Source organism: Salvelinus fontinalis, chromosome 18, assembly GCF_029448725.1.
Source record: "Salvelinus fontinalis isolate EN_2023a chromosome 18, ASM2944872v1, whole genome shotgun sequence".
NCBI lineage: Eukaryota > Metazoa > Chordata > Actinopteri > Salmoniformes > Salmonidae > Salvelinus > Salvelinus fontinalis.
This window is the reverse complement of record NC_074682.1, coordinates 59,107,279-59,134,762: the sequence shown is the minus strand read 5'-3', so window position 1 is coordinate 59,134,762 and position 27,484 is coordinate 59,107,279. Positions and strand designations below refer to the sequence as shown.

At 44.2% G+C, this 27,484-nt stretch overlaps 1 protein-coding gene across 2 annotated transcripts in view; it reads left to right on the top strand.

Moving 5' to 3' along the window:
• The window catches only part of poc1a (POC1 centriolar protein A), a 142,576-nt gene that overhangs the window by 99,820 nt on the left and 15,272 nt on the right, over nt 1–27,484 (top strand). The window contains exon 10 of one of the 2 annotated variants that reach the window (XM_055869926.1): nt 3,341–3,595. The exons of the other annotated variant lie outside the window; for it this stretch is intronic. Within the exon in view, the coding sequence (XP_055725901.1) occupies nt 3,341–3,595 (255 nt within the window). The remainder of the gene's footprint in view (nt 1–3,340; nt 3,596–27,484) is intronic. 2 annotated transcript variants of the gene reach the window in all.

Below are 27,484 nucleotides of genomic sequence, written 5' to 3'. Positions count from 1 at the left end.
CTGCTCTGATTCTAACAGGACTGACCACCTGCTCTGATTCTAACAGGACTGACCTCCTGCTCTGATTCCAACAGGACTGACCACCTGCTCTGATTCTAACCCTAACAGGACTGACCACCTGCTCTGATTCTAACAGGACTGACCTCCTGCTCTGATTCTAACCCTAACAGGACTGACCGCCTGCTCTGATTCTAACAGGACTGACCACCTGCTCTGATTCTAACAGGACTGACCACCTGCTCTGATTCTAACAGGACTGACCTCCTGCTCTGATTCTAACAGGACTGACCACCTGCTCTGATTCTAACAGGACTGACCACCTGCTCTGATTCTAACAGGACTGACCACCTGCTCTGATTCTAACAGGACTGACCACCTGCTCTGATTCTAACAGGACTGACCACCTGCTCTGATTCTAACAGGACTGACCACCAGCTCTGATTCTAACAGGACTGACCACCTGCTCTGATTCTAACAGGACTGACCACCTGCTCTGATTCTAACAGGACTGACCACCTGCTCTGATTCTAACAGGACTGACCACCTGCTCTGATTCTAACAGGACTGACCACCTGCTCTGATTCTAACAGGACTGACCACCTGCTCTGATTCTAACAGGACTGACCACCTGCTCTGATTCTAACAGGACTGACCACCTGCTCTGATTCTAACAGGACTGACCACCTGCTCTGATTCTAACAGGACTGACCACCTGCTCTGATTCTAACAGGACTGACCACCTGCTCTGATTCTAACAGGACTGACCACCTGCTCTGATTCTAACAGGACTGACCGCCTGCTCTGATTCTAACAGGACTGACCGCCTGCTCTGATTCTAACAGGACTGACCGCCTGCTCTGATTCTAACCCTAACAGGACTGACCACCTGCTCTGATACTAACAGGACTGACCACCTGCTCTGATTCTAACAGGACTGACCACCTGCTCTGATTCTAACCCTAACAGGACTGACCACCTGCTCTGATTCTAACAGGACTGACCACCTGCTCTGATTCTAACAGGACTGACCACCTGCTCTGATTCTAACAGGACTGACCACCTGCTCTGATTCTAACAGGACTGACCACCTGCTCTGATTCTAACAGGACTGACCACCTGCTCTGATTCTAACAGGACTGACCACCTGCTCTGATTCTAACAGGACTGACCACCTGCTCTGATTCTAACAGGACTGACCACCTGCTCTGATTCTAACAGGACTGACCACCTGCTCTGATTCTAACAGGACTGACCACCTGCTCTGATTCTAACAGGACTGACCACCTGCTCTGATTCTAACAGGACTGACCACCTGCTCTGATTCTAACAGGACTGACCACCTGCTCTGATTCTAACAGGACTGACCACCTGCTCTGATTCTAACAGGACTGACCACCTGCTCTGATTCTAACAGGACTGACCACCTGCTCTGATTCTAACAGGACTGACCACCTGCTCTGATTCTAACAGGACTGACCACCTGCTCTGATTCTAACAGGACTGACCACCTGCTCTGATTCTAACAGGACTGATCACCTGCTCTGATTCTAACAGGACTGACCACCTGCTCTGATTCTAACAGGACTGACCACCTGCTCTGATTCTAACAGGACTGACCACCTGCTCTGATTCTAACAGGACTGACCACCTGCTCTGATTCTAACAGGACTGACCACCTGCTCTGATTCTAACAGGACTGACCTCCTGCTCTGATTCTCCGACCTTAGAACAAATACAGCTCTGGAAAAAATTAAGAGGCCACTCTAAAATGATAAATTTCTCTGGTTTTACTATTTATAGGTATGTGTATAGGTATGTGTTTGGGTAAAATTAACATTTTTGTTTTATTCTGTAAATTACTGACATTTCTCCCAAATTCCAAATAAAAATAGTTATTTAAAGTTAAAGTTAAAACATTAGTATTGTGTTGTTTAAAAATGAATTTGAACTTTATTTTCTTTGCATTATTGGAGGTCTGACACCACTGCGTCTTTGTCGTTATTTTGACCAGTTGTCATTTTCTGCAAATAAATTCTCTGAATGAAGATATTTTTATTTGGAATTTGGGAGAAATGTTGTCAGTAGTTTATAAAATAAATCAAAAATGTTCATTTTACTCTAAAAACATACTTATAAACAGTAAAACCAGAGAAACTGATCATTTTAGAGTGGTCTCTTAATTTTTCTCCAGAGCTGTACATTCATGCTACAAACACATCACAACTGTTGCTACCAGACTTATGATTGCTAAATACTGCACAATTTAATACCCCCCCCAATCCACTCTCCCCATAACACGTGTAAATATTGGACTATAAACTGTGCCTTCCTCTATTATACTGATGCTCATATATTTATTCTATTCTACTGAGACATTTACTTTATGTTGGTATTCTTATCTTTATTGTTATTTATTATTCCTTTTGCTTCTTCCAGAAGGAACTTGTAAGTAGCATTTGTTTGAACGGTGTATAGCATGAGTATCCTGTACATACGACACAATTGAAACTCTCCTCCTCTCCGTCTCTCGTCTCTTTCTCTCGTCTCTCTCTCTCTCGTGTCTCTCTTTCTCTCGTCTCTCCTCTCTTTCTCTCGTCTCTCGTCTCTTTCTCTCCTCCTCTCCGTCTCTCCACTCCACTCCTCCCCTCGCCTCTCTTTCTCTCTCTCTTTCTCTCTCTCTCTCGTCTCTCTTTCTCTCGTCTCTCCTCTCTCCTCTCCTCCTCTCGTCTCTCCTCTCGTCTCTCCTCTCTTTCTCTCGTCTCTCCTCTCTTTCTCTCGTCTCTCCTCTCTTTCTCTCGTCTCTCCTCTCCTCCTCTCGCCTCTCCTCCTCTCGTCTCTCCTCTCCTCCTCTTGTCTCTCGTCTCTCTCTCTCTCGTCTCTCTATCTCGCTCTCTCGTGTCTCTCTCTCTTGTGTCTCTCTTTCTCTCCTCTCCTCCTCTCGACTCTTTTTCTCTCTCTCTCTCGTGTCTCTCTCTCTCTTTCTCTCCTCCACTCCTCGTCTCGTCTCTCTCTCGTCTCTCTCAACACAAAGTGGGTGTACGTGGACAGGCACAGGGAGCAGCATCACTTCTCCCTGACCACACAAGTCAATATTTACACACCTTGAACGGGAGAGAGAAGAGGGCCTTGTTGCAGGGCACCTGTCTACCAGATGTTGAACAGGAGTTGAGAGGAAATTATTCTGAGGAAGAGGGATGGTAGCGAAAGAGATGTTCTGGTCCTTAGTGATATTCAAGGACCCATAGTTTACTGGTTAGTTCACATAGGCAGGTAAAACCTCTGGCCATAGATATCCTAGTTATTGGACACCCACATGTTGATATGGTCTTGTCCTCTCAAGGAGTCGTCTGAGTCAGAGCTGTGTAACGGCCAGGGGCGGGGCTTACGTACGGAGGGGAGGAGTAGGAGTGGTAGCGTCACCCGGAGCCTGTCTTCCAGACCCACCCAGACCGCCAGGGCCCCCAAGGCCAGGCCCTCCTCGGTCCAGCAGACATGCACCCAGCCCCAGACACAGACCCAGAGAGAAGGCATGGTGCCTGCTGGTCTGGCCAGCACTCTGGAACACATAGTGGCTCAACTAGATGTTCTCACACAGGTAACACATCTCTCTGTTTTATTAGTGTTATTGATGCTGAAGCAATGTGTGCTCTCTCCCTCTCCCTCTCTGCCCCTTCCCTCCCCCTCTCCCTCTCTCTCTCTTCCCTCCCCCTCTCCCTCTCTCTCTCTCTCCCCTCTCTCCCTCCTTCCCCCTTCCTCCCCCTCTCCCTCTCTCTCTGCCTCCCTCCCTCCCTCTCTCTGCCTCCCTCCCTCCCTCTCTCTCTGCCCTCTCTCTCCCTCTCCCTCCCTCTCTGCCCCCTCCCTCTCTCTCCCTCTCCCTCTCTGCCCCCCTCCCTCTCTGCCCCCCTCCCTCTCTGCCCCCCTCACTCCCTCTCTGCCCCCCTTCCTCCCTCTCTGCCCCCCTCCCTCCCTCTCTGCCCCCCTTCCTCCCTCTCTGCCCCCCTCCCTCACTATGACCTCTGTGATTCTCTCTCCTCTGTGGAGTCTGGTGAGGTTGCCTTACTGCCACTCCATACATAATTAATATCTCTTAAAGTGGAACTACCTAGCTATATATGAAACAAACTGAGAATTATATCTGTCAGAAAAATGCTACGAAACCGCCTTTTTAATACGAGGTTTTTCCATGACGTCGAGTAAGAAGAGATGCGTGGTTTAATATAATTCACCAAAGCGTTTATTGATTATTCCGACATATTACTATCGGGTTGTAAATCACAGCTTGTTTGCTGCCTCCAGCCATTTGGTGATGTTGCACTGTTTGTTTCAATAACTGGGTTTCCATCCAATCTACGACAGATTTCCGTGTGAATATTCTACAATCCACGTGAGATGTGTGTTTTACATCCAATTTGACTCGTTGATTAGAGGTTGTGCTTGACGTAGTGCACAAAAATAAATTTTGCAGTTAAATTCCCATGTACCAAATAAACAATACAATTTCACCACCCACTTTTTTTATTTTTTATTTTATTTATTTTATTTTATTAATTAAAGTATCATGATCCATTGGGTAATTTGTCAATTTCAATGATTTTGTAATAATTTGAGCTAGTCTGTCCATTTTTTTTTATATCTGATATAATAAATTAACAAGATTGCATTTTGCACCTATGTCTATATGCCCCTATGGCCAAATGATAAAGCACAGGATATTTGTACCCGGCTCTGCTTGTCAACCCTTTCTACCCTCGTCACATTATGAATGCTGCTAAGACACGTTTGAAACACGGACGGTGTTTGTCATGTACAGTGGGGAGAACAAGTATTTGATACACTGCCGATTTTGCAGGTTTTCCTACTTACAAAGCATGTAGAGGTCTGTACTTTTTTATCATAGGTACACTTCAACTGTGAGAGACGGAATCTAAAACAAAAAATCCAGAAAATCACATTGTATGATTTTTAAGTAAATCATTTGCATTTTATTGCATGACATAAGTATTTGATCACCTACCAACCAGTAAGAATTCCGGCTCTCACAGACCTGTTAGTTTTTCTTTAAGAAGCCCTCCTGTTCTCCACTCATTACCTGTATTAACTGCACCTGTTTGAACTCGTTATCTGTATAAAAGTCCACACACTCAATCAAACAGACTCCAACCTCTCCACAATGGCCAAGACCAGAGAGCTGTGTAAGGACATCAGGGATAAAATTGTAGACCTGCACAAGGCTGGGATGGGCTACAGGACAATAGGCAAGCAGCTTGGTGAGAAGGCAACAACTGTTGGCGCAATTATTAGAAAATGGAAGAAGTTCAAGATGACAAGAAGTTCAATCACCCTTGGTCTGGGCCTCCATGCAAGATCTCACCTCGTGGGGCATCAATGATCATGAGGAAGGTGAGGGATCAGCCCAGAACTACACGGCAGGACCTGGTCAATGACGTGAAGAGAGCTGGGACCACAGTCTCAAAGAAAACCATTAGTAACACACTACGCCGTCATGGATTAAAATCCTGCAGCGCATGCAAGGTCCCCCTGCTCAAGCCAGCGCATGTCCAGGCCCGTCTGAAGTTTGCCAATGACCATCTGGATGATCCAGAGGAGGAATGGGAGAAGGTCATGTGGTCTGATGAGATAAAAATAGAGCTTTATAGTCTTAACTTCACTCGCCGTATTTGGAGGAAGAAGAATGATGAGTACAACCCCAAGAACACCATCCCAACCGTGAAGCATGGAGGTGGAAACATCATTCTTTGGGGATGCTTTTCTGCAAAGGGGACAGGACGACTGCACCGTATTGAGGGGAGGATGGATGGGGCCATGTATCGCGAGATCTTGGCCAACAACATCCTTCCCTCAGTAAGAGCATTGAAGATGGGTCGTGGCTGGGTCTTCCAGCATGACAAAGACCCGAAACACACAGCCAGGGCAACTAAGGAGTGGCTCCGTAAGAAGCATCTCAAGGTCCTGGAGTGGCCTAGCCAGTCTCCAGACCTGAACCCAATAGAAAATCTTTGGAGGGAGCTGAAAGTCCGTATTGCCCAGTGACAGCCCCGAAACCTGAAGGATCTGGAGAAGGTCTGTATGGAGGAGTGGGCCAAAATCCCTGCTGCAGTGTCTGCAAACCTGGTCAAGAACTACAGGAAACGTATGATCTCTGTAATTGCAAACAAAGGTTTCTGTACCAAATATTAAGTTCTGCTTTTCTGATGTATCAAATACTTATGTCATGCAATAAAATGCAAATTACTTAAAAATCATACAATGTGATTTTCTGGATTTTTGTTTTAGATTCCGTCTCTCACAGTTGAAGTGTACCTATGATAAAAATTACAGACCTCTACATGCTTTGTAAGTAGGAAAACCTGCAAAATCGGCAGTGTATCAAATACTTGTTCTCCCCACTGTATGTCATATAAAATATATTCACCCCACCCAGTATTGTAATCATAACTTACCAGAAAGCATGTAGTCCTTGGCTCAGACAGTGTAGTAGTGTGGGCTCAATAGCATCTCATTAGTGTGCAAGATCTTGAGTATCAGCTGTACATGTGATGGGAGAATGCACTGTGCATGCAGAGGGTTTCAATTCTATTGAATTGGGGACAGTTTAACCAAAATATGCCACAAGACCTAGAATTGCCTTATGTGTATCCCACAAAAAACATCACTGTTATAAGCTAACTTTTTTTGATGAATTTAAGTAAAATTCCCCAAATTCCCGGACTTAACTTCCCATGGAAAATTTCTGGGAAGTTTCCGACCCTTTGCCACCCATGTTAGTGAGGCATCCATAGTAGTGAGGCATCCATAGTAGTGAGGCACCCACAGTAGTGAGGCACCTATAGTAGTGAGGCATCCATAGTAGTGAGGCACTCATAGTAGTGAGGCACTTATAGTAGTGAGGCACTTATAGTAGTGAGGCACTTATAATAGTGAGGCACTTATAGTAGTGAGGCACCCACAGTAGTGAGGCACTTATAGTAGTGAGGCACTTATAGTAGTGAGGCACTTATAGTAGTGAGGCACTTATAGTAGTGAGGCACTTATAGTAGTGAGGCACTTATAGTAGTGAGGCCCCCATAGTAGTGAGGCACTTATAGTAGTGAGGCACCCACAGTAGTGAGGCACTTATAGTAGTGAGGCACCCACAGTAGTGAGGCACTTATAGTAGTGAGGCACTTATAGTAGTGAGGCACTTATAGTAGTGAGGCACTTATAGTAGTGAGGCACTTATAGTAGTGAGGCCCCCATAGTAGTGAGGCACCCATAGTAGTGAGGCACTTATAGTAGTGAGGCACTTATAGTAGTGAGGCACCCACAGTAGTGAGGCACCCACAGTAGTGAGGCACCCATAGTAGTGAGGCACCCATAGTAGTGAGGCACTTATAGTAGTGAGGCACTTATAGTAGTGAGGCACTTATAGTAGTGAGGCCCCCACAGTAGTGAGGCCCCCACAGTAGTGAGGCCCTTATAGTAGTGAGGCCCTTATAGTAGTGAGGCACTTATAGTAGTGAGGCACCCATAGTAGTGAGGCCCCCACAGTAGTGAGGCACTTATAGTAGTGAGGCACTTATAGTAGTGAGGCACCCACAGTAGTGAGGCACTTATAGTAGTGAGGCACCCACAGTAGTGAGGCACTTATAGTAGTGAGGCACCCACAGTAGTGAGGCACTTATAGTAGTGAGGCACTCATAGTAGTGAGGCACCCACAGTAGTGAGGCACTTATAGTAGTGAGGCACCCATAGTAGTGAGGCACTTATAGTAGTGAGGCACCCACAGTAGTGAGGCACCCACAGTAGTGAGGCACCCACAGTAGTGAGGCACCCACAGTAGTGAGGCACCCACAGTAGTGAGGCACCCACAGTAGTGAGGCACCCACAGTAGTGAGGCACCCACAGTAGTGAGGCACCCACAGTAGTGAGGCACCCACAGTAGTGAGGCACCCACAGTAGTGAGGCACCCACAGTAGTGAGGCACCCATAGGATGAGGCACCCATAGGATGAGGCACCCACAGTAGTGAGGCACCCACAGTAGTGAGGCACCCACAGTAGTGAGGCACCCACAGTAGTGAGGCACCCACAGTAGTGAGGCACCCACAGTAGTGAGGCACCCACAGTAGTGAGGCACTTATAGTAGTGAGGCACTTATAGTAGTGAGGCACTTATAGTAGTGAGGCACTTATAGTAGTGAGGCACTTATAGTAGTGAGGCACTTATAGTAGTGAGGCACCCATAGTAGTGAGGCACTTATAGTAGTGAGGCACTTATAGTAGTGAGGCACTTATAGTAGTGAGGCACTTATAGTAGTGAGGCACTTATAGTAGTGAGGCACCCATAGTAGTGAGGCACCCATAGTAGTGAGGCACTCATAGTAGTGAGGCACCCATAGTAGTGAGGCACCCACAGTAGTGAGGCACCCACAGTAGTGAGGCACCCACAGTAGTGAGGCACCCATAGTAGTGAGGCACCCATAGTAGTGAGGCACCCATAGTAGTGAGGCACTTATAGTAGTGAGGCACTTATGGTAGTAAGGCACCCATAGTAGTGAGGCACCCACAGTAGTGAGGCACCCACAGTAGTGAGGCATCCATAGTAGTGAGGCACCCATGGGATGAGGCACCCATAGTAGTGAGGCACCCACAGTAGTGAGGCACTTATGTTAGTGAGGCACCCACAGTAGTGAGGCACCCACAGTAGTGAGGCACCCATAGTAGTGAGGCACCCATAGTAGTGAGGCACCCATAGTAGTGAGGCACCCATAGTAGTGAGGCACCCATGGGATGAGGCACCCATAGTAGTGAGGCACTTATAGTAGTGAGGCACCCATAGTAGTGAGGCACCCATGGGATGAGGCACCCATGGGATGAGGCACCCATAGTAGTGAGGCACTTATAGTAGTGAGGCACTTATAGTAGTGAGGCCCCCATAGTAGTGAGGCACCCATAGTAGTGAGGCACCCATAGTAGTGAGGCACCCATAGTAGTGAGGCACCCACAGTAGTGAGGCGCCCACGGTAGTGAGGCGCCCACGGTAGTGAGGCGCCCACGGTAGTGAGGCGCCCACGGTAGTGAGGCGCCCACGGCAGTGAGGCGCCCACGGCAGTGAGGCGCCCACGGTAGTGAGGCGCCCACGGTAGTGAGGCGCCCACGGTAGTGAGGCGCCCACGGTAGTGAGGCGCCCACGGTAGTGAGGCGCCCACGGTAGTGAGGCGCCCACGGTAGTGAGGTGCCCATGGTATAGCCTACATAGATGGTCAGATTATTATGAACAAACGGCAGCCACACATAGATGATCACCAGAATCAGACCCTCGATATTTATTGAAAAAGGAGCATCAAGCTCATCACCGTGTCCTTCCACCACCCTGTGAAGTTGATCGTAACTTATTTCATCTGTAGCCTAATGAACTGCATGGTTTCCCCCGATGAGTCGTAGTGGGAGGACCACACAACATTTCATCGCGTGACTCCATGTCTACTTTCATAACTTGTTATTATATCAATATTTGAGCGTTGAAGCTTTTCCAACAACATTTTCTTCCATTTTCCAGACACAAAGAGGTCTTGTCTAGCGTATTTTGTTTTTGTTGACATTTGTAAAGTTTACCCACAAAATGTTCTGTTTCTATCAGGATTTATGACTTTTTAATCCGACATATACTTTATACACGCATTAAAAAGGTTGGATGGAAACCTGGTTAAAGCCAGATTTCAGTAAGTGTCAGTTTCCTAATTTTGTTTACGTTTTTTTTTAAATTAGTTTTATCGGGTCAAACAAAACAAAACTTAGGCAAGATGTCATAACATGCTCTAGTTTAGGCTACCTGAGAGTTGTTCAGCAACTACTGGTTCCAGCCACCCTTTTGATCCAGATCAACCAAACAGAAGGCCTCTTCTAGTGACAACAACCATGTAGAATAATAATAATTAAAAAATATATATATATAATTTACAAGTCAGCAATGAACGTAACAGAAGTAAAATTAAATTTCAATTTGTACATAGCCAGACAACAATATACAACCATGTTCCTCTTGGATTATCATTGGCACTGTCTACAGCAGTGTGATTCTAGCACTAGTCGTGAGTTAGGAATGTCTGCCTTGCTATATGAAAATCACCCACAAAGTTTTATTCAGAAAATCAAGCTAGTAACATCAGAGAAACTTTGTTACAGACCCACAGGTGTTTTAGAAACAAATCACTTTGTTACAGACCCACAGGTGTTTAAAAAACAAATCACTTTGTTACAGACCCACAGGTGTTTAAGAAACAAATCACTTTGTTACAGACCCACAGGTGTTTAAAAAACAAATCACTTTGTTACAGACCCACAGGTGTTTAAGAAACAAATCACTTTGTTACAGACCCACAGGTGTTTAAAAAACAAATCACTTTGTTACAGACCCGCAGGTGTTTTAAAAACAAATCACTTTGTTACAGACCCGCAGGTGTATTTTTTAAATCCTCCGCTATGCATCATTGGCAGGCAGACAGACAGACTTCTTCTCCTGTGGGTTTTATGGCGGACTACATCCCAAAAAGGTGTAGACAGACTCACTGACAGCAAGGAGCCAATATAATGAACTGTTATACGAATGGCTTTTGTCAGCTAAATTACACTTTCGTTCTATATCACTCAACTATAGTTTATAATGAGTGGGAAGAGGCCTATGTGTTTCTCTAGGAGTGGATGGGTCAGAGCAGCACATGGTGATAAAATGATCAATAGGCCTCGGGAGAAATCTGACCTGCAATTTGTAAACAAAGCTGCTGTTCTTATAACTCGTAAACTTATTTTGTATCACTTTGAAGTGATCAGAATGGCAAGTAAAGATTTCATTTATCCCATTTCGAGATAGATTAGACGATAAAATAAATTGTGATATTTTATTTGGAACTTACTGAGGCACAGCAGTGTGTGACCAGAGATCTACTCTTGAGATCTACTCTGGAGATCTACTCTGGAGATCTACTCTGGAGATCTACTCTGGAGATCTACTCTGGAGATCTACTCTGGAGATCTACTCTGGAGATCTCTGGTCACACTGCTGTGTCTCCACTGTCACAGCTGTTCCAGAGGCCAGTGACTCTCCTGTCCCAACATACACAGCCCAGAGACAAACAGTAAACACAGTTACTGGTCAGAGAGCCAACGTCTGTTCGCTTGAAAAATGAGAAACAAAAGTACTAGTATTACGGTTAGTAAATCAAGAAATCTGTAATTAATTTAAAAGTATTTGCACAGGAGGTATTAAATTATTATTTATTATTTAAGGGGCAGATCAGCTTTAATATTTCAGATAGGTTGTAGCTTCCATCAATGTAATTGTCTGCATTATTTCCGATCCCCCCCCCATATTATATTTTGTAAATATATACAGTACCAGTTAAGTTTGGACACGCCAACTCATTCAAGGTTTTTTATTTTATTTTTTAGCTTTTCAAGGTCATGTCGTTCTCTCAACCATCTCCACCTGGAATGCTTTTCCAACAGTTTTGAAGGAGTTCCCACATATGCTGAGCACTTGTTGGCTGCTTTATCTTCACTCTGCCGTCCAACTCATCCCGAACCGTCTCAATTGGGTTGAGGTCGGGTGATTGTGGAGGCCAGGTCATCTGATGCAGCACTCATCATTGTCCTGTTGGAAAATAAATTATAGGCCCACTAAGCACAAACCAGATGGGATGGCGTATCGCTGCATAATGCTGGAGTAGCCTTGCTGTTTAAGTGTGCCTTGAATTCTGAATAAATCACTGACAGTGTCACCAGCAAAGCACCCCCCACCATCACACCTCCTCCTCCATGCTTCACAGTGGGAACCAGACATCCGGAGATCATCTGTTCACCAGCTCTGCGTCTCACAAAGACACAGCGGTTGGAACCAAAAATCTCCAATTTGGACTCATCAGACCAAAGGACAGATTTCCACTGGTCTAATGTCCATTGCTCGTGTTTCTTGGCCCAAGTAAGTCTTTTCTTCTTATTGGTGTCCTTTAGTAGTGGTTTCTTTGCAGCAATTCGACCATGAAGGCCTGATTCACAGTCTCCTCAGAATAGTTGATGTTGAGATGTGTCTGTTACTTGAACTCTGTGAAGCATTTATTTGGGCTGCAATCTGAGGCTGGTAACTCTAATGAACTCATCCTCTGCAGCAGAGGAAACTCTGGGACTTCCTTTCCTGTGGCGGTCCTCATGAGAGACAGTTTCATCATAGCGCTTGATGGTTTTTGCGACTGCAGTTGAAGAAACTATCAAAGTTCTTGAAGTGTTCCGTATTAACTGACCTTCATGTCTTAAAGTAGTGATGGATTGTCGTTTCTCTTTGCTTATATGAGCTGTTCTTGCCATAATATGGACTTGGTCTTTTACCAAATAGGGCTATCTTCTGTATACCCCCCTACCTTGTCACAACACAACTGATTGGCTCAAACACATTAAGGAAAGAAATTCCACTATTTTACTTTTAACAAGGCACACCTGTTAATTGAAATGCATTCCAGGTGACTACCTCATGAAGCTGGTTGAGAGAATGCCAAGAGTGTGCAAAGCTGTCATCAAGGCAAAGGGTGGCTACTTTGAAGGGTCTCAAATATAAAATATATTGATTTGTTTAAAACTTTTCTGGTTACTACATGATTCCATATGTGTTATTTCATAGTTTTGATGTCTTCACTATTATTCTACAATGTAGAAAATAGTAAAAAATAAAGAAAAACCCTTGAACGAGTTGGTGTGTCCAAACTTTTGACTGGTATTGTATACCTCACTAGGTCAGGGGTATTTAATCCTCCATATATCCACTACTTCCAATATATCCATGCCATTGGTGATTTCCTTAAGTGCCTGAGGGTGATAGTTTGTAGTGTGACTTCCTTTAACGCTCCGTTGAGGGACCCATCCTTGGGAAAGAGCACACAGTGCCACCCACAGAACAGAAGCAGTTCAACCACTAAAAGCGTTTCCATCTCCCTCACCTCCATTTGGATTATATAGCTAATTAAAAAATATATTTAAAATCCTGCATATCTTAATTTCCTTAATTAACTAATAATATGTGTAATAATGTAGGCAGTTCATGTAAATTATTGTTACCTATAACCAGGATAGTTACCTATAACCAGGGTTGTTACCTCTAACCAGGAGTGTCACCTCTAACCAGGATAGTTACCTCTAACCAGGATAGTTACCTATAACCAGGATAGTTACCTCTAACCAGGAGTGTTACCTCTAACCAGGAGTGTTACCTCTAACCAGGAGTGTTACCTCTAACCAGGAGTGTTACCTCTAACCAGGGTTGTTACCTCTAACCAGGGTTGTTACCTCTAACCAGGAGTGTTACCTCTAACCAGGGTTGTTACTTCTAACCAGGGTTGTTACTTCTAACCAGGGTTGTTACTTCTAACCAGGGTTGTTACCTCTAACCAGGATTGTTACCTCTAACCAGGAGTGTTACCTCTAACCAGGATTGTTACCTATAACCAGGATAGTTACCTCTAACCAGGATTGCCATTACAAAAAATATCATTTTTGGAAAGCGATTTATTATTTTAGTAAACCATTATTGTGATTCATCCTATATTGTCCCTAACATCATTACCCCCCTAGCAACAGATGTGGGACACACACACACACACCACACACACACACCACACACACATACACACACACACACACACACCACACACACACACACACACACACCACACACACACACACACACACACACACACACACACACACACACACACACACACACACACACACACACACACACACACACACACACACACACACACACACAACCCCTTTCCCCCACAAACAACCATAAGCTCAGATGTTCAACAGTTGTTTCATCCCAGAGCCCAACTCAAGAAAGGACGTGATTTACAAATGCATATACAGTTGCAGCTGCAAAACTGAGCAAAAATTGCCAATAAAGGGGGAGATTTAATTGAACTTTGTCACGTCCTAGGTGATGGAGGTCAGATATACCCCCTTGGTCCCCCCGTTGTGACCGTGTTCCCAAGCGTCTCCGTGCAGTCAGACCTTTGATTTTGTCAATAATATGCCCCCTCTCTGAATGTCCGAGTGTGACCCCCCCCCCCCCCCCCCTTCTCCATGGGTTACTGCAGCTAGTGTTGCCAGAACTGCCACTGCCTGGGGGGGGGGGGGGGGGGGTCCTCTGTGTGTTATCTCTACCATGCTGTGCCTTCTATGTCCTCTGTGTGTTATCTCTACCATACTGTGCCTTCTTTGTCCTCTGTGGGTTATCTCTACCATGCTGTGCCTTCTATGTCCTCTGTGGGTTATCTCTACCATGCTGTACCTTCTATGTCCTCTGTGGGTTATCTCTACCATGCTGTACCTTCTATGTCCTCTGTGTGTTATCTCTACCATACTGTGCCTTCTATGTCCTCTGTGTGTTATCTCTACCATACTGTGCCTTCTATGTCCTATGTGGGTTATCTCTACCATACTGTGCCTTCTATGTCCTATGAGGGTTATCTCTACCATACTGTGCCTTCTATGTCCTGTGGGTTATCTCTACCATACTGTACCTTCTATGTCCTCTGTGGGTTATCTCTACCATGCTGTACCTTCTATGTCCTCTGTGTGTTATCTCTACCATACTGTGCCTTCTCTGTCCTCTGTGGGTTATCTCTACCATGCTGTGCCTTCTATGTCCTCTGTGGGTTATCTCTACCATACTGTGCCTTCTATGTCCTCTGTGGGTTATCTCTACCATACTGTGCCTTCTATGTCCTCTGTTGGTTATCTCTACCATACTGTGCCTTCTATGTCCTCTGTGGGTTATCTCTACCATACTGTGCCTTCTATGTCCTCTGTGGGTTATCTCTACCATACTGTGCCTTCTATGTCCTCTGTTGGTTATCTCTACCATACTGTGCCTTCTATGTCCTCTGTGGGTTATCTCTACCATACTGTGCCTTCTATGTCCTCTGTGTGTTATCTCTACCATACTGTGCCTTCTATGTCCTCTGTGTGTTATCTCTACCATGCTGTGCCTTCTATGTCCTCTGTGTGATTTTTTGTGATTTTAAACATTTATTTATTTCACCTTTATTTAACCAGGTAAGCTAGTTGAGAACAAGTTCTCATTTACAACTGCGACCTGGCCAAGATAAAGCAAAGCTGTGTGACACAAACAACAACACAGAGTTACACATGGAATAATCAAGCGTACAGTCAATAACACAATAAAAAAAAAAGTATATATACAGTGTGTGCAAATGGCGTGAGGAGGTAAGGCAATAAATAGGCCATAGTAGTGAAGTAATTACAATTTAGCAAATTAACACTGGAGTGATAGATGAGCAGATGGTGATGTGCAAGTAGAGATACTGGTGTGCAAAAAAGCAGAAAAGTAAATAGAAACAATATAGGGATAAGGTAGGTAGATTGGATGGGCTATTTACAGATGAGCTGTGTACAGCTGCAGAGATCGGTTAGCTGCTCAGATAGGTGATGTTTAAAGTTAGTGAGGGAAATATAATAAAATAAGTCTCCAGCTTCAGCAATTTTTGCAATCCATTCCAGTCATTGGCAGCAGAGAACTGGAAGGAAAGGCGGCCAAAGGAGGTGTTGGCTTTGGGGAAGACAAGTGAGATAAACCTGATGGAGCGCATGAAAAACAAGTGGTGACCTGCAGACAGTATTCAATTCCCACGGGGGGACCATGATGAATATGTATGAACTGTCCAATTTGTAAGTCGCTCTGGATAAGAGCGTCTGCTAAATGACTTAAATGTAAATGTAAATGTAAGTCCTCTTCTGGCTGTGCCGGGTGGAGATTATAACAGAACATGGCCAAGATGTTCAAATGTTCATAAATGACCAGCAGGGTCAAATAATAATAATCACAGTAGTTGTCGAGGGTGCAACACGTCAGCACCTCAGGAGTAAATGTCAGTTGGCTTTCAGTTGGCTGGTCTATAGTAGTGCACTATATAGGGAATAGGGCCCTGGTCTAAAGTAGTGCACTATATAGGGAATAGGGCCCTGGTCTAAAGTAGTGCACTATGTAGCATTGCCTTTAAATGTTTAACTTGGGTCAAACGTTTCGGGTAGCCTTCCACAAGCTTCCCACAATAAGTTGGGTGAATTTTGGCCCATTCGTCCTGACAGAGCTGGTGTAACAGAGTCAGGTTTGTAGGCCTCCTTGCTCGCTCACGCTTTTTCAGTTCTGCCCACACATTTTCTATGGGATTGAGGTCAGGACTTTGTGATGGCCACTCCAATACCTTGACTTTGTTGTCCTTAAGCCATTTTTCCACAACTTTGGAAGTATGCTTGGGGTCATTGTCCATTTGGAAGACCCATTTGCGACCAAGCCTTAACTTCCTGACTGATGTCTTGAGATGTTGCTTCAATATATCCACATAATTTTCTACCCTCATGATGCCATCTATTTTGTGAAGTGCACCGGTCCCTCCTGCAGCAAAGCACCCCCACAACATGATGCTGCAACCCCCGTGCTTCACGGTTGGGATGGTGTTCTTCGGGCTTGCAAGCCTCCCCCTTTTCCCTCCAAACATAACGATGTTCATTATGGCCAAACAGTTCTATTTTTGTTTCATAAGACCAGAGGACATTTCTCCAAAAAGTACAATCTTTGTCCCCATATGCAGTTGCAAACCGTAGTCTGGATTTTTATTGTGGTTTTGGAGCAGTGGCTTCTTCCTTGCTGAGTGGCCTTTCAGCTTACGTCGATATAGGACTCGTTTTACTGTGGATATAGATACTTTTGTACCTGTTTCCTCCAGCATCTTCACAAGGTCCTTTGCTGTTGTTCTGGGATTGATTTACCCTTTTCGCACCAAAGTACGTTCATCTCTAGGAGACAGAACACATCTCCTTCCTGAGCAGTATGACGGCTGCGTGGTCCCATGGTGTTTATAATTGAGTACTATTGTTTGTACAGATGAACGTGGTACCTTCAGGCATTTGGAAATTGCTCCCAAGGATGAACCAGACTTGTGGAGGTCTATAAAAGGTCTTGGCTGATTTCTTTTGATTTTCCCATGATGTCAAGCAAAGAGGCACTGAGTTTGAAGGTAGGCCTTGAAATACATCCACAGGTACACCTCCAATTGACTCAAATGATGTCAGTTAGCCCATCACAAGCTTCTAAAGCCATGACATCATTTTCTGGAATTTTCCAAGCTGTTTAAAGGCAGTCAACTTAGTGTATGTAAACTTCTGACCCACTGGAATTGTGATACAGTGAATTATAAGTGAAATAATCTGTCTGTAAACAATTGTTGGAAAAATTACTTGTCATGCACAAAGTAGATGTCCTAACCGACTTGCCAAAACTATAGTTTGTTAACAAGACATTTGTGGAGTGGTTGAAAAACAAGTTTTAATGACTCCAACCTAAGTGTGTGTAAACTTCCGACTATAACTGTGTGTGTGTGTGTATATACACTGCTCAAAAAAATTAAGGGAACACTTAAACAACACAATGTAACTCCAAGTCAATCACACTTCTGTGAAATCAAACTGTCCACTTAGGAAGCAACACTGATTGACAATAAATTCCACATGCTGTTGTGCAAATGGAATAGACAAAAGGTGGAAATTATAGGCAATTAGCAAGACACCCCCAATAAAGGAGTGATTCTGCCGTTTGGTGACCACAGACCACTTCTCAGTTCCTATGCTTCCTGGCTGATGTTTTGGTCACTTTTGAATACTGGCGGTGCTTTCACTCTAGTGGTAGCATGAGACAGAGTCTACAACCCACACAAGTGGCTCAGGTAGTGCAGCTCATCCAGGATGGCACATCAATGCGAGCTGTGGCAAGAAGGTTTGCTGTGTCTGTCAGCATAGTGTCCAGAGCATGGAGGCGCTACCAGGAGACAGGCCAGTACATCAGGAGACGTGGAGGAGGGCAACAACCCAGCAGCAGGACCGCTACCTCCGCCTTTGTGCAAGGAGGAGCACTGCCAGAGCCCTGCAAAATGACCCCCAGCAGGCTACAAATGTGCATGTGTCTGCTCAAACGGTCAGAAACAGACTCCATGAGGGTGGTATGAGGGCCCGACGTAAACAGGTGGGGGTTGTGCTTACAGCCCAACACCGTGCAGGACGTTTGGCATTTGCCAGAGAACACCAAGATTGGCAAATTCGCCACTCTTCACAGATGAAAGCAGGTTCACACTGAGCACATGCGCACATGTGACAGACGTGACAGAGTCTGGAGACGCCGTAGAGAACGTTCTGCTGCCTGCAACATCCTCCAGCATGACCGGTTTGGCGATGGGTCAGTCATGGTGTGGGGTGGCATTTCTTTGTGGGGCCGCACAGCCCTCCATGTGCTCGCCAGAGGTAGCCTGACTGCCATTAGGTACCGAGATGAGATCCTCAGACCCCTTTTGAGACCATATGCTGACACATTTGGGGGTGTCTTGCTAATTGCCTATAATTTCCACCTTTTGTCTATTCCATTTGCACAACAGCATGTGAAATTTATTGTCAATCAGTGTTGCTTCCTAAGTGGACAGTTTGATTTCACAGAAGTGTGATTGACTTGGAGTTACATTGTGTTGTTTAAGTGTTCCCTTTATTTTTTTGAGCAGTGTATATATATATATATTTTTTTTTTTTAAATAGTTTAACTGAGGTTAGATGGCAGCTCTTCCATGTCTGCTGTCACTATGTGATCCTCCAATGAGTAGAAAGGGTTTTTACTGGAGGAGGATAATTATCTGGTTCTTAATTGAGCCATCAGCTGAACGTTTAGGCCTAGTCTTTGTTCTAGTTTGTTCTTAAAATCGAGGCATTAACTGAAAGTGGTTTTCTTTGTAGTAGCTTGTAGCTGTTAAAGTAAGACTTTAGAGGATAAAGACAAGGTCCACAGCTACTTCTCAAAACGTTCTCACTCATTCAAAAAAAAAAAGAACTTAAAAAAAAAAAATCTTCAGGACTTAATTGAGACATCAAGTGAAAGTGTTTTTTCTTTGTTGAAGTTTGACTGACTGTGTTTAGAAATCAGAGGATGAACTTGCTACCATTAAATGGCCTGATTTTGACCAGATAAATTAGCTGAGAACTTGTTTTTAATCCCATTGCGTAACAATAAAATCAGTTCATTCTTTCATTTTATACATTGTCTTTTACAGCAACACCCTGGGGAATACGTATGGGCGGGGAAAAGGATAGGGTTAGAATACCTGATAGTTACTGTTACTAGGAAACCGGAAGGGGAGGAGTTTAACTAGACTATAACTGACCAGACAGATACTGGGAGGGGAGGAGTTTAACTAGACTATAACTGACCAGACAGATACTGGGAGGGGAGGAGTTTAACTAGACTATAACTGACCAGTCAGATACTGGGAGGGGAGGAGTTTAACTAGACTATAACTGACCAGTCAGATACTGGGAGGGGAGGAGTTTAACTAGACTATAACTGACCAGTTAGATACTGGGATTCCCATTCTATTTGTGTGATGCGCTAGCTTTCTGTTACATACTGTACAGCAGCTGCCCGGAGGGACACTTTAAAACAGTCTCCGTTTCACCTCATTTAACACCTGATTTACTTAAAGGGTAGGAAGCATGAGTTTTTCCTCACCAATGTAACAACACAGTGTGGTCAAAGACTTAGTAACTTAGCTGTTGTTAGATCTGATTACCTATAAGGACAAACATAGTTATGTTTTGGGGGTTGTTACATATTTATTAACTTATTTCCGGATAACTTCTAAACTACCCACAAAGCACCATTTCTCAACGTCATATGGAGGATCTACTCTGTGCTACCGAGTTCGTAGGCTAGCCACGCTAGCATGTAATTACATCCCAGACCAAGTGTTGGCGGTGGTGAGCAACAATACACAAATCACAGGAAGTGTGATGTAAACAAGAAGCAGATGTGGCCATTCAGCATGCTCTTCACAGACTTTGTGGCTGTGTTATCTAGTGGGAACCCATTAGCATGGCGGGCTCTGGCGCCTTCTTGCCATGGGCTCAAAACTAAAGAAGAAAATCCCACCTGCTCTAATTGTGTAGTACCTCGTCAGTTCTCCTTTTTGTTTTGTCAACTTTTCGGGCATGTTATCTGTGAAGTAGGCTACAGGAGTTTTGTCACTTTTCCCACCTTCGCTTTGTGCTAGCGCGCTAGCTGACGGACATCTGGAATCTATCTTTTTTGGGATTTCCCTGGTTCTCCATTGGTGGTGTAGCGCCAGCCTCCCCTGGCTTTGGTAGCTAACTTGGCCTGCATGCGTTGTAAACGTTTTACCATTGGATGGGCCATAGCCATCAATCTGTAAATCTGCTCTTCTTTGCTTTGATCTGTGGTTATGTTTTAGTTGTGTTCTTGCTGGTCTCTAGTAGTTGGGCTCTAGCTTTCCGACCATGGTTGACTAGGCTGGCCAGGTTAATACATATAGCTAACAACATTTAATAACTGGCTAGTTATCTATTTCCAAAACTTTGGTTTACTTTAATGTAGCTGTAAGCTAGGTGTTGATAGCAACTGGTTGATTCATGTAGTGCTAACATAACATTGTTAAGGCTAATGTTAGCAGGCTAGTCGTGGCTAACGTTTGAAGGCTAGTCGGGGCTAACGTTTGAAGGCTAGTCGGCTAACGTTTGAAGGCTAGTCGGGGCTAACGTTTGAAGGCTAGTCGGGGCTAACGTTTGAAGGCTAGTCGGGGCTAACGTTTGAAGGCTAGTCGGGGCTAACGTTATAGCAGGCTAGTCGGGGCTAACGTTAGCAGGCTAGTCGGGGCTAACGTTTGAAGGCTAGTCGGGGCTAACGTTTGAAGGCTAGTCGGGGCTAACGTTTGAAGGCTAGTCGGGGCTAACGTTTGAAGGCTAGTCGGGGCTAACGTTATAGCAGGCTAGTCGGGGCTAACGTTATAGCAGGCTAGTCGGGGCTAACGTTTGAAGGCTAGTCGGGGCTAACGTTTGAAGGCTAGTCGGGGCTAACGTTTGAAGGCTAGTCGGGGCTAACGTTATAGCAGGCTAGTCGGAGCTAACGTTAGCAGGCTAGTCGGGGCTAACATTAGAAAGGCTAGTTGCAAGGTGATTTGGACCAGTAAATTCATAAAGTATTTGCTTGTAAGTTGACTGAAAATTTGATACCAGTAGTCATGAGTGCAAACGGTTTTGGTTTAATTTGAAGTTATACATTAAGTTATTTCTGTTGAAGTTTACATTATTAGGGATTAGGCTGGCTTGCCGGGTCCTCCGTACTACTAGAAAAGTGAGGTGTAACTTTGCATAGGATTTTTTTATGTGTTTACTAATTGAAATTAAGGTTGAGCTGGGTGCAGATTTTCATATCGCCATTTTTGCGCAAAACATTATTTTACCGTTTTAGGATGTGTACTTGACTGTAAAAGTGTTTAACAAATCACTGGATGACAGGCATTAAAGGCAAGACTGACTAATCTACAAATCACCTTGTAGGTTAATCATTCAGTCATAATTTAACCATGATGCATCACGGTTTTGATGCTCTCGAACACGGCCACAGGCAGAGAGGGAGGAGTCAACAATCAATCAAATGTGTGTGTATATATATATATATATACACACACAAAGGCCTTATACACAAAGGCCTTTACTTCAGTAGTTGTCAAGTGTTTTACAGTAACCTGGCTTTAGAACCCAAAGAACTAGCAGAAGTACAGGAGTTGTTGCATGGAGACTGAATCCTATCAGTTTAACACAATCTACAAGTCATTTCCATTCTGCCGCTTTGTACACACACACACACACACACACACACACACACACACACACACACACACACACCGATCTCAGGGTCAACATGATCTTTAGCAGCTCTATTTATGCCAACCCACCAGGTTGAACATAGCCGTCCAGTCTCATTCAGATAACCAGCCCACCAGGTTGAATATAGCCGTCCAATCTCATTCAGATAACCAACCCACCAGGTTAAACATAGCCGTCCAATCTCATTCAGATAACCAACCCACCAGGTTGAACATAGCCGTCCAGTCTCATTCAGATAACCAGCCCACCAGGTTGAATATAGCCGTCCAATCTCATTCAGATAACCAACCCACCAGGTTGAATATAGCCGTCCAATCTCATTCAGATAACCAACCCACCAGGTTGAATATAGCCGTCCAATCTCATTCAGATAACCAACTGCAGTTTGGAGATATGTGGATATCAGCAGTTATTGATATAGCAAACATCTGGGTGGAAATTAGATTCTGTTTGCTAACCTTTTGGGCTGGCTTCATCTCCACTGTGGAGCATAACGTTCAGATCTCCACTGTGGAGCATAACATTCAGATCTCCACTGTGGAGCATAACATTCAGATTTCCACTGTGGAGCATAGCATTCAGATCTCCACTGTGGAGCATAGCATTCAGATCTCACCTGTGGAGCATAACATTCAGATCTCACCTGTGGAGCATAACATTCAGATCTCCACTGTGGAGCATAACGTTCAGATCTCCACTGTGGAGCATAGCATTCAGATCTCACCTGTGGAGCATAACATTCAGATCTCCACTGTGGAGCATAACATTCAGATCTCCACTGTGGAGCATAGCATTCAGATCTCCACTGTGGAGCATAGCATTCAGATCTCCACTGTGGAGCATAACATTCAGATCTCCACTGTGGAGCATAACATTCAGATCTCCACTGTGGAGCACAACATTCAGACCTCCACTGTGGAGCATAACATTCAGACCTCCACTGTGGAGCATAACATTCAGATCTCCACTGTGGAGCAGAACATTCAGACCTCCACTGTGGAGCATAACATTCAGATCTCCACTGTGGAGCATAACATTCAGATCTCCACTGTGGAGCATAACATTCAGACCTCCACTGTGGAGCATAACATTCAGAACTTTCAAATATGTACTTAGAATTTGCAACATAAGATATGATAAAGTGTAAGGGTGACCAGAATGACTTGGCAGCTCGTAGGACCAAAATCAGTTGTCCCACTACACCCTGTAAAATGAGATCTATATAGAAAAGTAGTGGATTAGGCTATTTCGAGCACACTGCCATGCAATCTCCATAGACAACCATTGGAAGTAGAATGGCCCATACTGAAGAGCTCAGTAACTTTGTACGTGGCACCATCATAGGATGCCACCTTTCCAACAAGTCAGTGCGTCAAATTTGCCCCGGTCAACTTGGAAACTTCTAGGAGCAACAACGGCTCAGCCGTGAAGTGGTAGACTATACAAGCGCACAGAACGGGATCGCGGAGTGCTGAAGCACGTAGTGCGTAAAAATTGTTTGTCCTCGGTTGCAACACTCACTACCGAGTTCCGAACTGCCTCTGGAAGCAACATCAGCACAAGAACTGTTCGTCGGGAGCTTCATGAAATGGGTTTCCATGGCCGAGCAGCCGCACACAAGCCTAAGATCACCATGCGCAATGCCAAACGTCGGCTGGAGAGTGGTGTAAAGCTCATTGCCATTAGACTCTTGAGCAGTGGAAACACGTTCTCTGGTAGTCCAACGGACAAGTCTGGTTTGTCGGATGGCAGGAGAACACTACCTGCCCCAATGCATAGTGCCAACTGGTTTGTGGAGATCGGTGTGGAAGAACTTGACTGGCCTGCACAGACCGCTGACCTTAACCGCATCGAACAGCTTTGGGATAAATTGGAACGCCGACTGCGAGTTGGGTCTAATCGCCCAACATTAGCGCCGACCTCACTAATGCTCTTGTGGCTGAATGGAAGCAAGTCCCCGCAGCAATGTTCCAACATCTAGTGGAAAGCCTTCCCAGAATAGTGGAGGCTGTTATAGCAGCAAAGGGGGGGACCAACTCCATATTAACGCAAATGATTTTGACATGAAATGTTCGACGAGCAGGTATCCACATGTTGTGTATATGCATTTATATAATATAGACAGTATCTGGCGTCAAATTATGCCCAGCTCCATGTCTTTATTAAGACTCATACCTAGCATACATATACCTCCTGCTGTGGGCAACAGCACATAGAGTATAATGTGTTGGGGAGAGGAAAATGAAACCACCATTCTATTTTGGGACCTTTAAAAGATAGTATATCCACTAAATGTGTAAAGTATAGGCCCTCTCGCCTGTATAAAATTACCACATCTTTCTCTTATGACTCAGTAGCTACTTCGTAGAAATACGTATTGCGTCTCTACTGACACCCTATTCCCTATATCGTGCACTACTTTTGACCAACGCCCTATTCCCTATATAGTGCACTACTTTTGACCAGAGCCCTATTCCCTATATAGTGCACTACTTTTGACCAAAGCCCTATTCCCTATATAGTGCACTACTTTTGACCAAAGCCCATGGGCCTCTTTGTTAGAGAAAAGGCTGCAATTTGGTACGTAGCCCCGGTTGGGCTGAGAGGAGAGTTCTCCAGCGCTGAGATGGGTTAGATAAGAGCGGGGGATATTGATTGGAAAAGCACACTCAGAGGACAGAAATACAATATCCTCCTATCCTCTCCCTCTAGCATGAAATATTAGCAGATGTTATGGAGACCCATCTCTCTCAGTGCCCCGGGGGAGGATCAGGAAATTAAAAACGGTTTACTGCTCACTCCGTCTCTGTCCCTGTTCCTAACTCTGTCCTTGCCCCTGTTTCGTAACAACAACAACAAAATAATAATGTGCTTTGTGGTTGCCTAAATGGGCAAGTGAAATGTAGTCTTGGAAGACAACGTTAATTTGCTTTCACTCCAGTGTTCCATTTGCAGGGCACAACAAATAATAATTGAACTGATGGGGATACACAAGCTACACTCCCTTGCCAAATGCTGACTTTAAAAAATAAAATAAAATCACAAATTCAAAATGGACTGGTCGATTGAAGTAGGGGAAAAATGTGTTCCAACAGCAAGCTGCTGTTTTAGAATAATTTCTTCCAGTCTATTTTTCGCTTCGGCTACTTTCTGACCTGCTAGTGCCATTTAGAATTGGTTAGCCTGGTGCTAGGCTATAACCCCCCCTTAACATAGACAGGTTCCACACTGAACATATGCAAAAGCATTAGTTTGATAAAGACTGGGCGTATTTTCTCCAGAATCATCAAGCCTAGGACTGCTCACCATACAGATGTTGTGGCTGTAATTCATCACCATTCAGTGTTCAATGTGGAATTGTCCATTTTAGATCATTCCAAAGAACACGCAGAATAAATTAAATCGAATGTTTGTACAATACCAGTCAAACGTTTGGACACAGCCACTCATTCCAGAGTTTTTCTTTATTTTGATCTATTTTCTACATTGTAGAATAATAGTGAAGACATCAAAACTATGGAATAACACATATGGAATCCTGTAGTAACCAGAAAATATTAAACAAATCTAAATATATTTTATATTTGAGATTCTTCAAAGTAGCCACCCTTTGCCTTGATGACAGCTTTGCACACTCTTGGCATTCTCTCAACCATCTTCATGAGGTAGTCACCTGGAATGCATTTCAATTAACAGGTGTGCCTTGTTAAAAGTTAATGTAAAATGTATTTGAGCCAATCAGTTGTGTTGTGTCAAAGTAGGGGCGGTATACAGAAGATAGCCCTATTTGGTAGAAGACCAAGTCCGTATTATGGCAAGAACAGCTCAAATAAGCAAAGGGAAATATCAGTCCATCACTACTTTAAAACATGAAGGTCAGTCAATTCGGGAACATTTCAAGAACTTTGAACATTATATTTTATATTTGAAGAATCTCAAATATATTTTTATTTAACACTTTTTTGGTTACTACATGATTCCATGTGTGTTATTTCATAGTGTTGATGTCTTCACTATTATTCTACAATGTAGAAAATAGTAACAATAAAGAAAGTGGGTGTGTCCAAACGTTTGACTGGTACTGTATATGGGGCAATCTACAATGCCTTGCGAAAGTATTCACCCCCCTTGGCATTTTTCCTATTTTGTTTCCTTACAACCTGGAATTAAAATTGATTTTGGGAGGTTTGTATCATTTGATTTACACAACATGCCTACCACTTTGAAGATGAAAAATATTTTATATTGTGAAACAAACAAGAAATAACTTGAGTGTGCATTCACCCCTCAAAAGTCAATACTTTGTAGAGCCACCTTTTGCAGTAATTACAGCTGCAAGTCTCTTGGGGTATGTCTCTATAAGCTTGGCACATCTAGCCATTAGGATTTTTGCCCATTCTTCAAGGTAAAACTGCTCCAGCTCCTTCAAGTTGGATGGGTTCTGCTGGTGTACAGAAATCTTTAAGTCATACCACATATTCTCAATTGGATTGAGGTCTGGGCTTTGACTAGGCCATTCCAATCAGTGCCGTGGGCCTGGGGTCTGGGGCCTTCAGTGAGGTACTACACAGTCCCACCCAAATTAATCCACCTCTTATTACCATCATTATGATGCCATGGCTCTAGACAGAAACGCAGTATAACCAGGCGTTGCGTCACCTTGAAATTGACAAATTGACATTTTTGGGTAAACAGTGTTTACCCAAAAACATGACACAATCAATGAGTATTTTCAATATTTCCCTTCACCTTTTCATTGTGCAGCTGCGTTGCCCTGCACGCCTGTTCGTTGAGCTGTAGATCCACTCCGGTGTCCCCAAACTTTTTCAAAAGCACCATTGCTTGTAAGTGCCCAGCCATACTTTGGTGTCTCGTTGATGCCTTGGTTAGACAACTCAAGTTTGCAAAGCCAGTGTGGCTCCAAACACCAAATCGATCACTTGCAAATAATAGGCATTCCCAGCAGTACAGTTTGCAGTGCTTCTCGGAGCCTGTGAGCCATTGATAGCGCTCGTAGTTGGAACCCCTTTCCCGCCTGTGACGGGCTTTGAAGCGTCGGCGTCTGGCGACCTCTCCTTACAATGTCTAACTTTTCTTGAAAAGTTCGTCTTGAGAATGGCGTTATAATTATGTCCTCGACCAAATCGATATCTTCTCCTTCCGCCATTGTGGGTTGAAAAAACACCTTAGTAGTACGCAAATTAATTTGTTTATCAAATTCAGTTTCCTAGATCTGCATAGACCTGCCCATAGGACCTGCCTCTCAATATTGGTAATCCAATCAAAAGACGTGCACACACTACGCCTGCTAGCTGGCTCCTGTGTAACACTGGAGCCAGCCAGCAGGCGTACAATAGCCAACTCTAAAGCTGATTGGTTGACACTAAATTTTCATTTCCATTCACTATAAGCTACAAGCGCCCGCACTGTTGATTCTGAAGGCCTGAGGGCAGATTTTAGACCCCTGGCAACACATGATGGCTGAATATGATTGGATAAAAGATCTAACATAAAGACCAGCCCTCCAAATCTCAACCTGGGGCTGGAAGCAGTGCAACCAAGAGGAAAGCTATGAAATGAAGAGTATAACTCTTACTCTGGGGAATAATTTAATACATATTTGTGGAAAAATTATATTCTGATGATGTTTAGGCCAGCAGAGAAGGCCTTGCTGGCCCTGACGGCCCACCACTGATTCCAA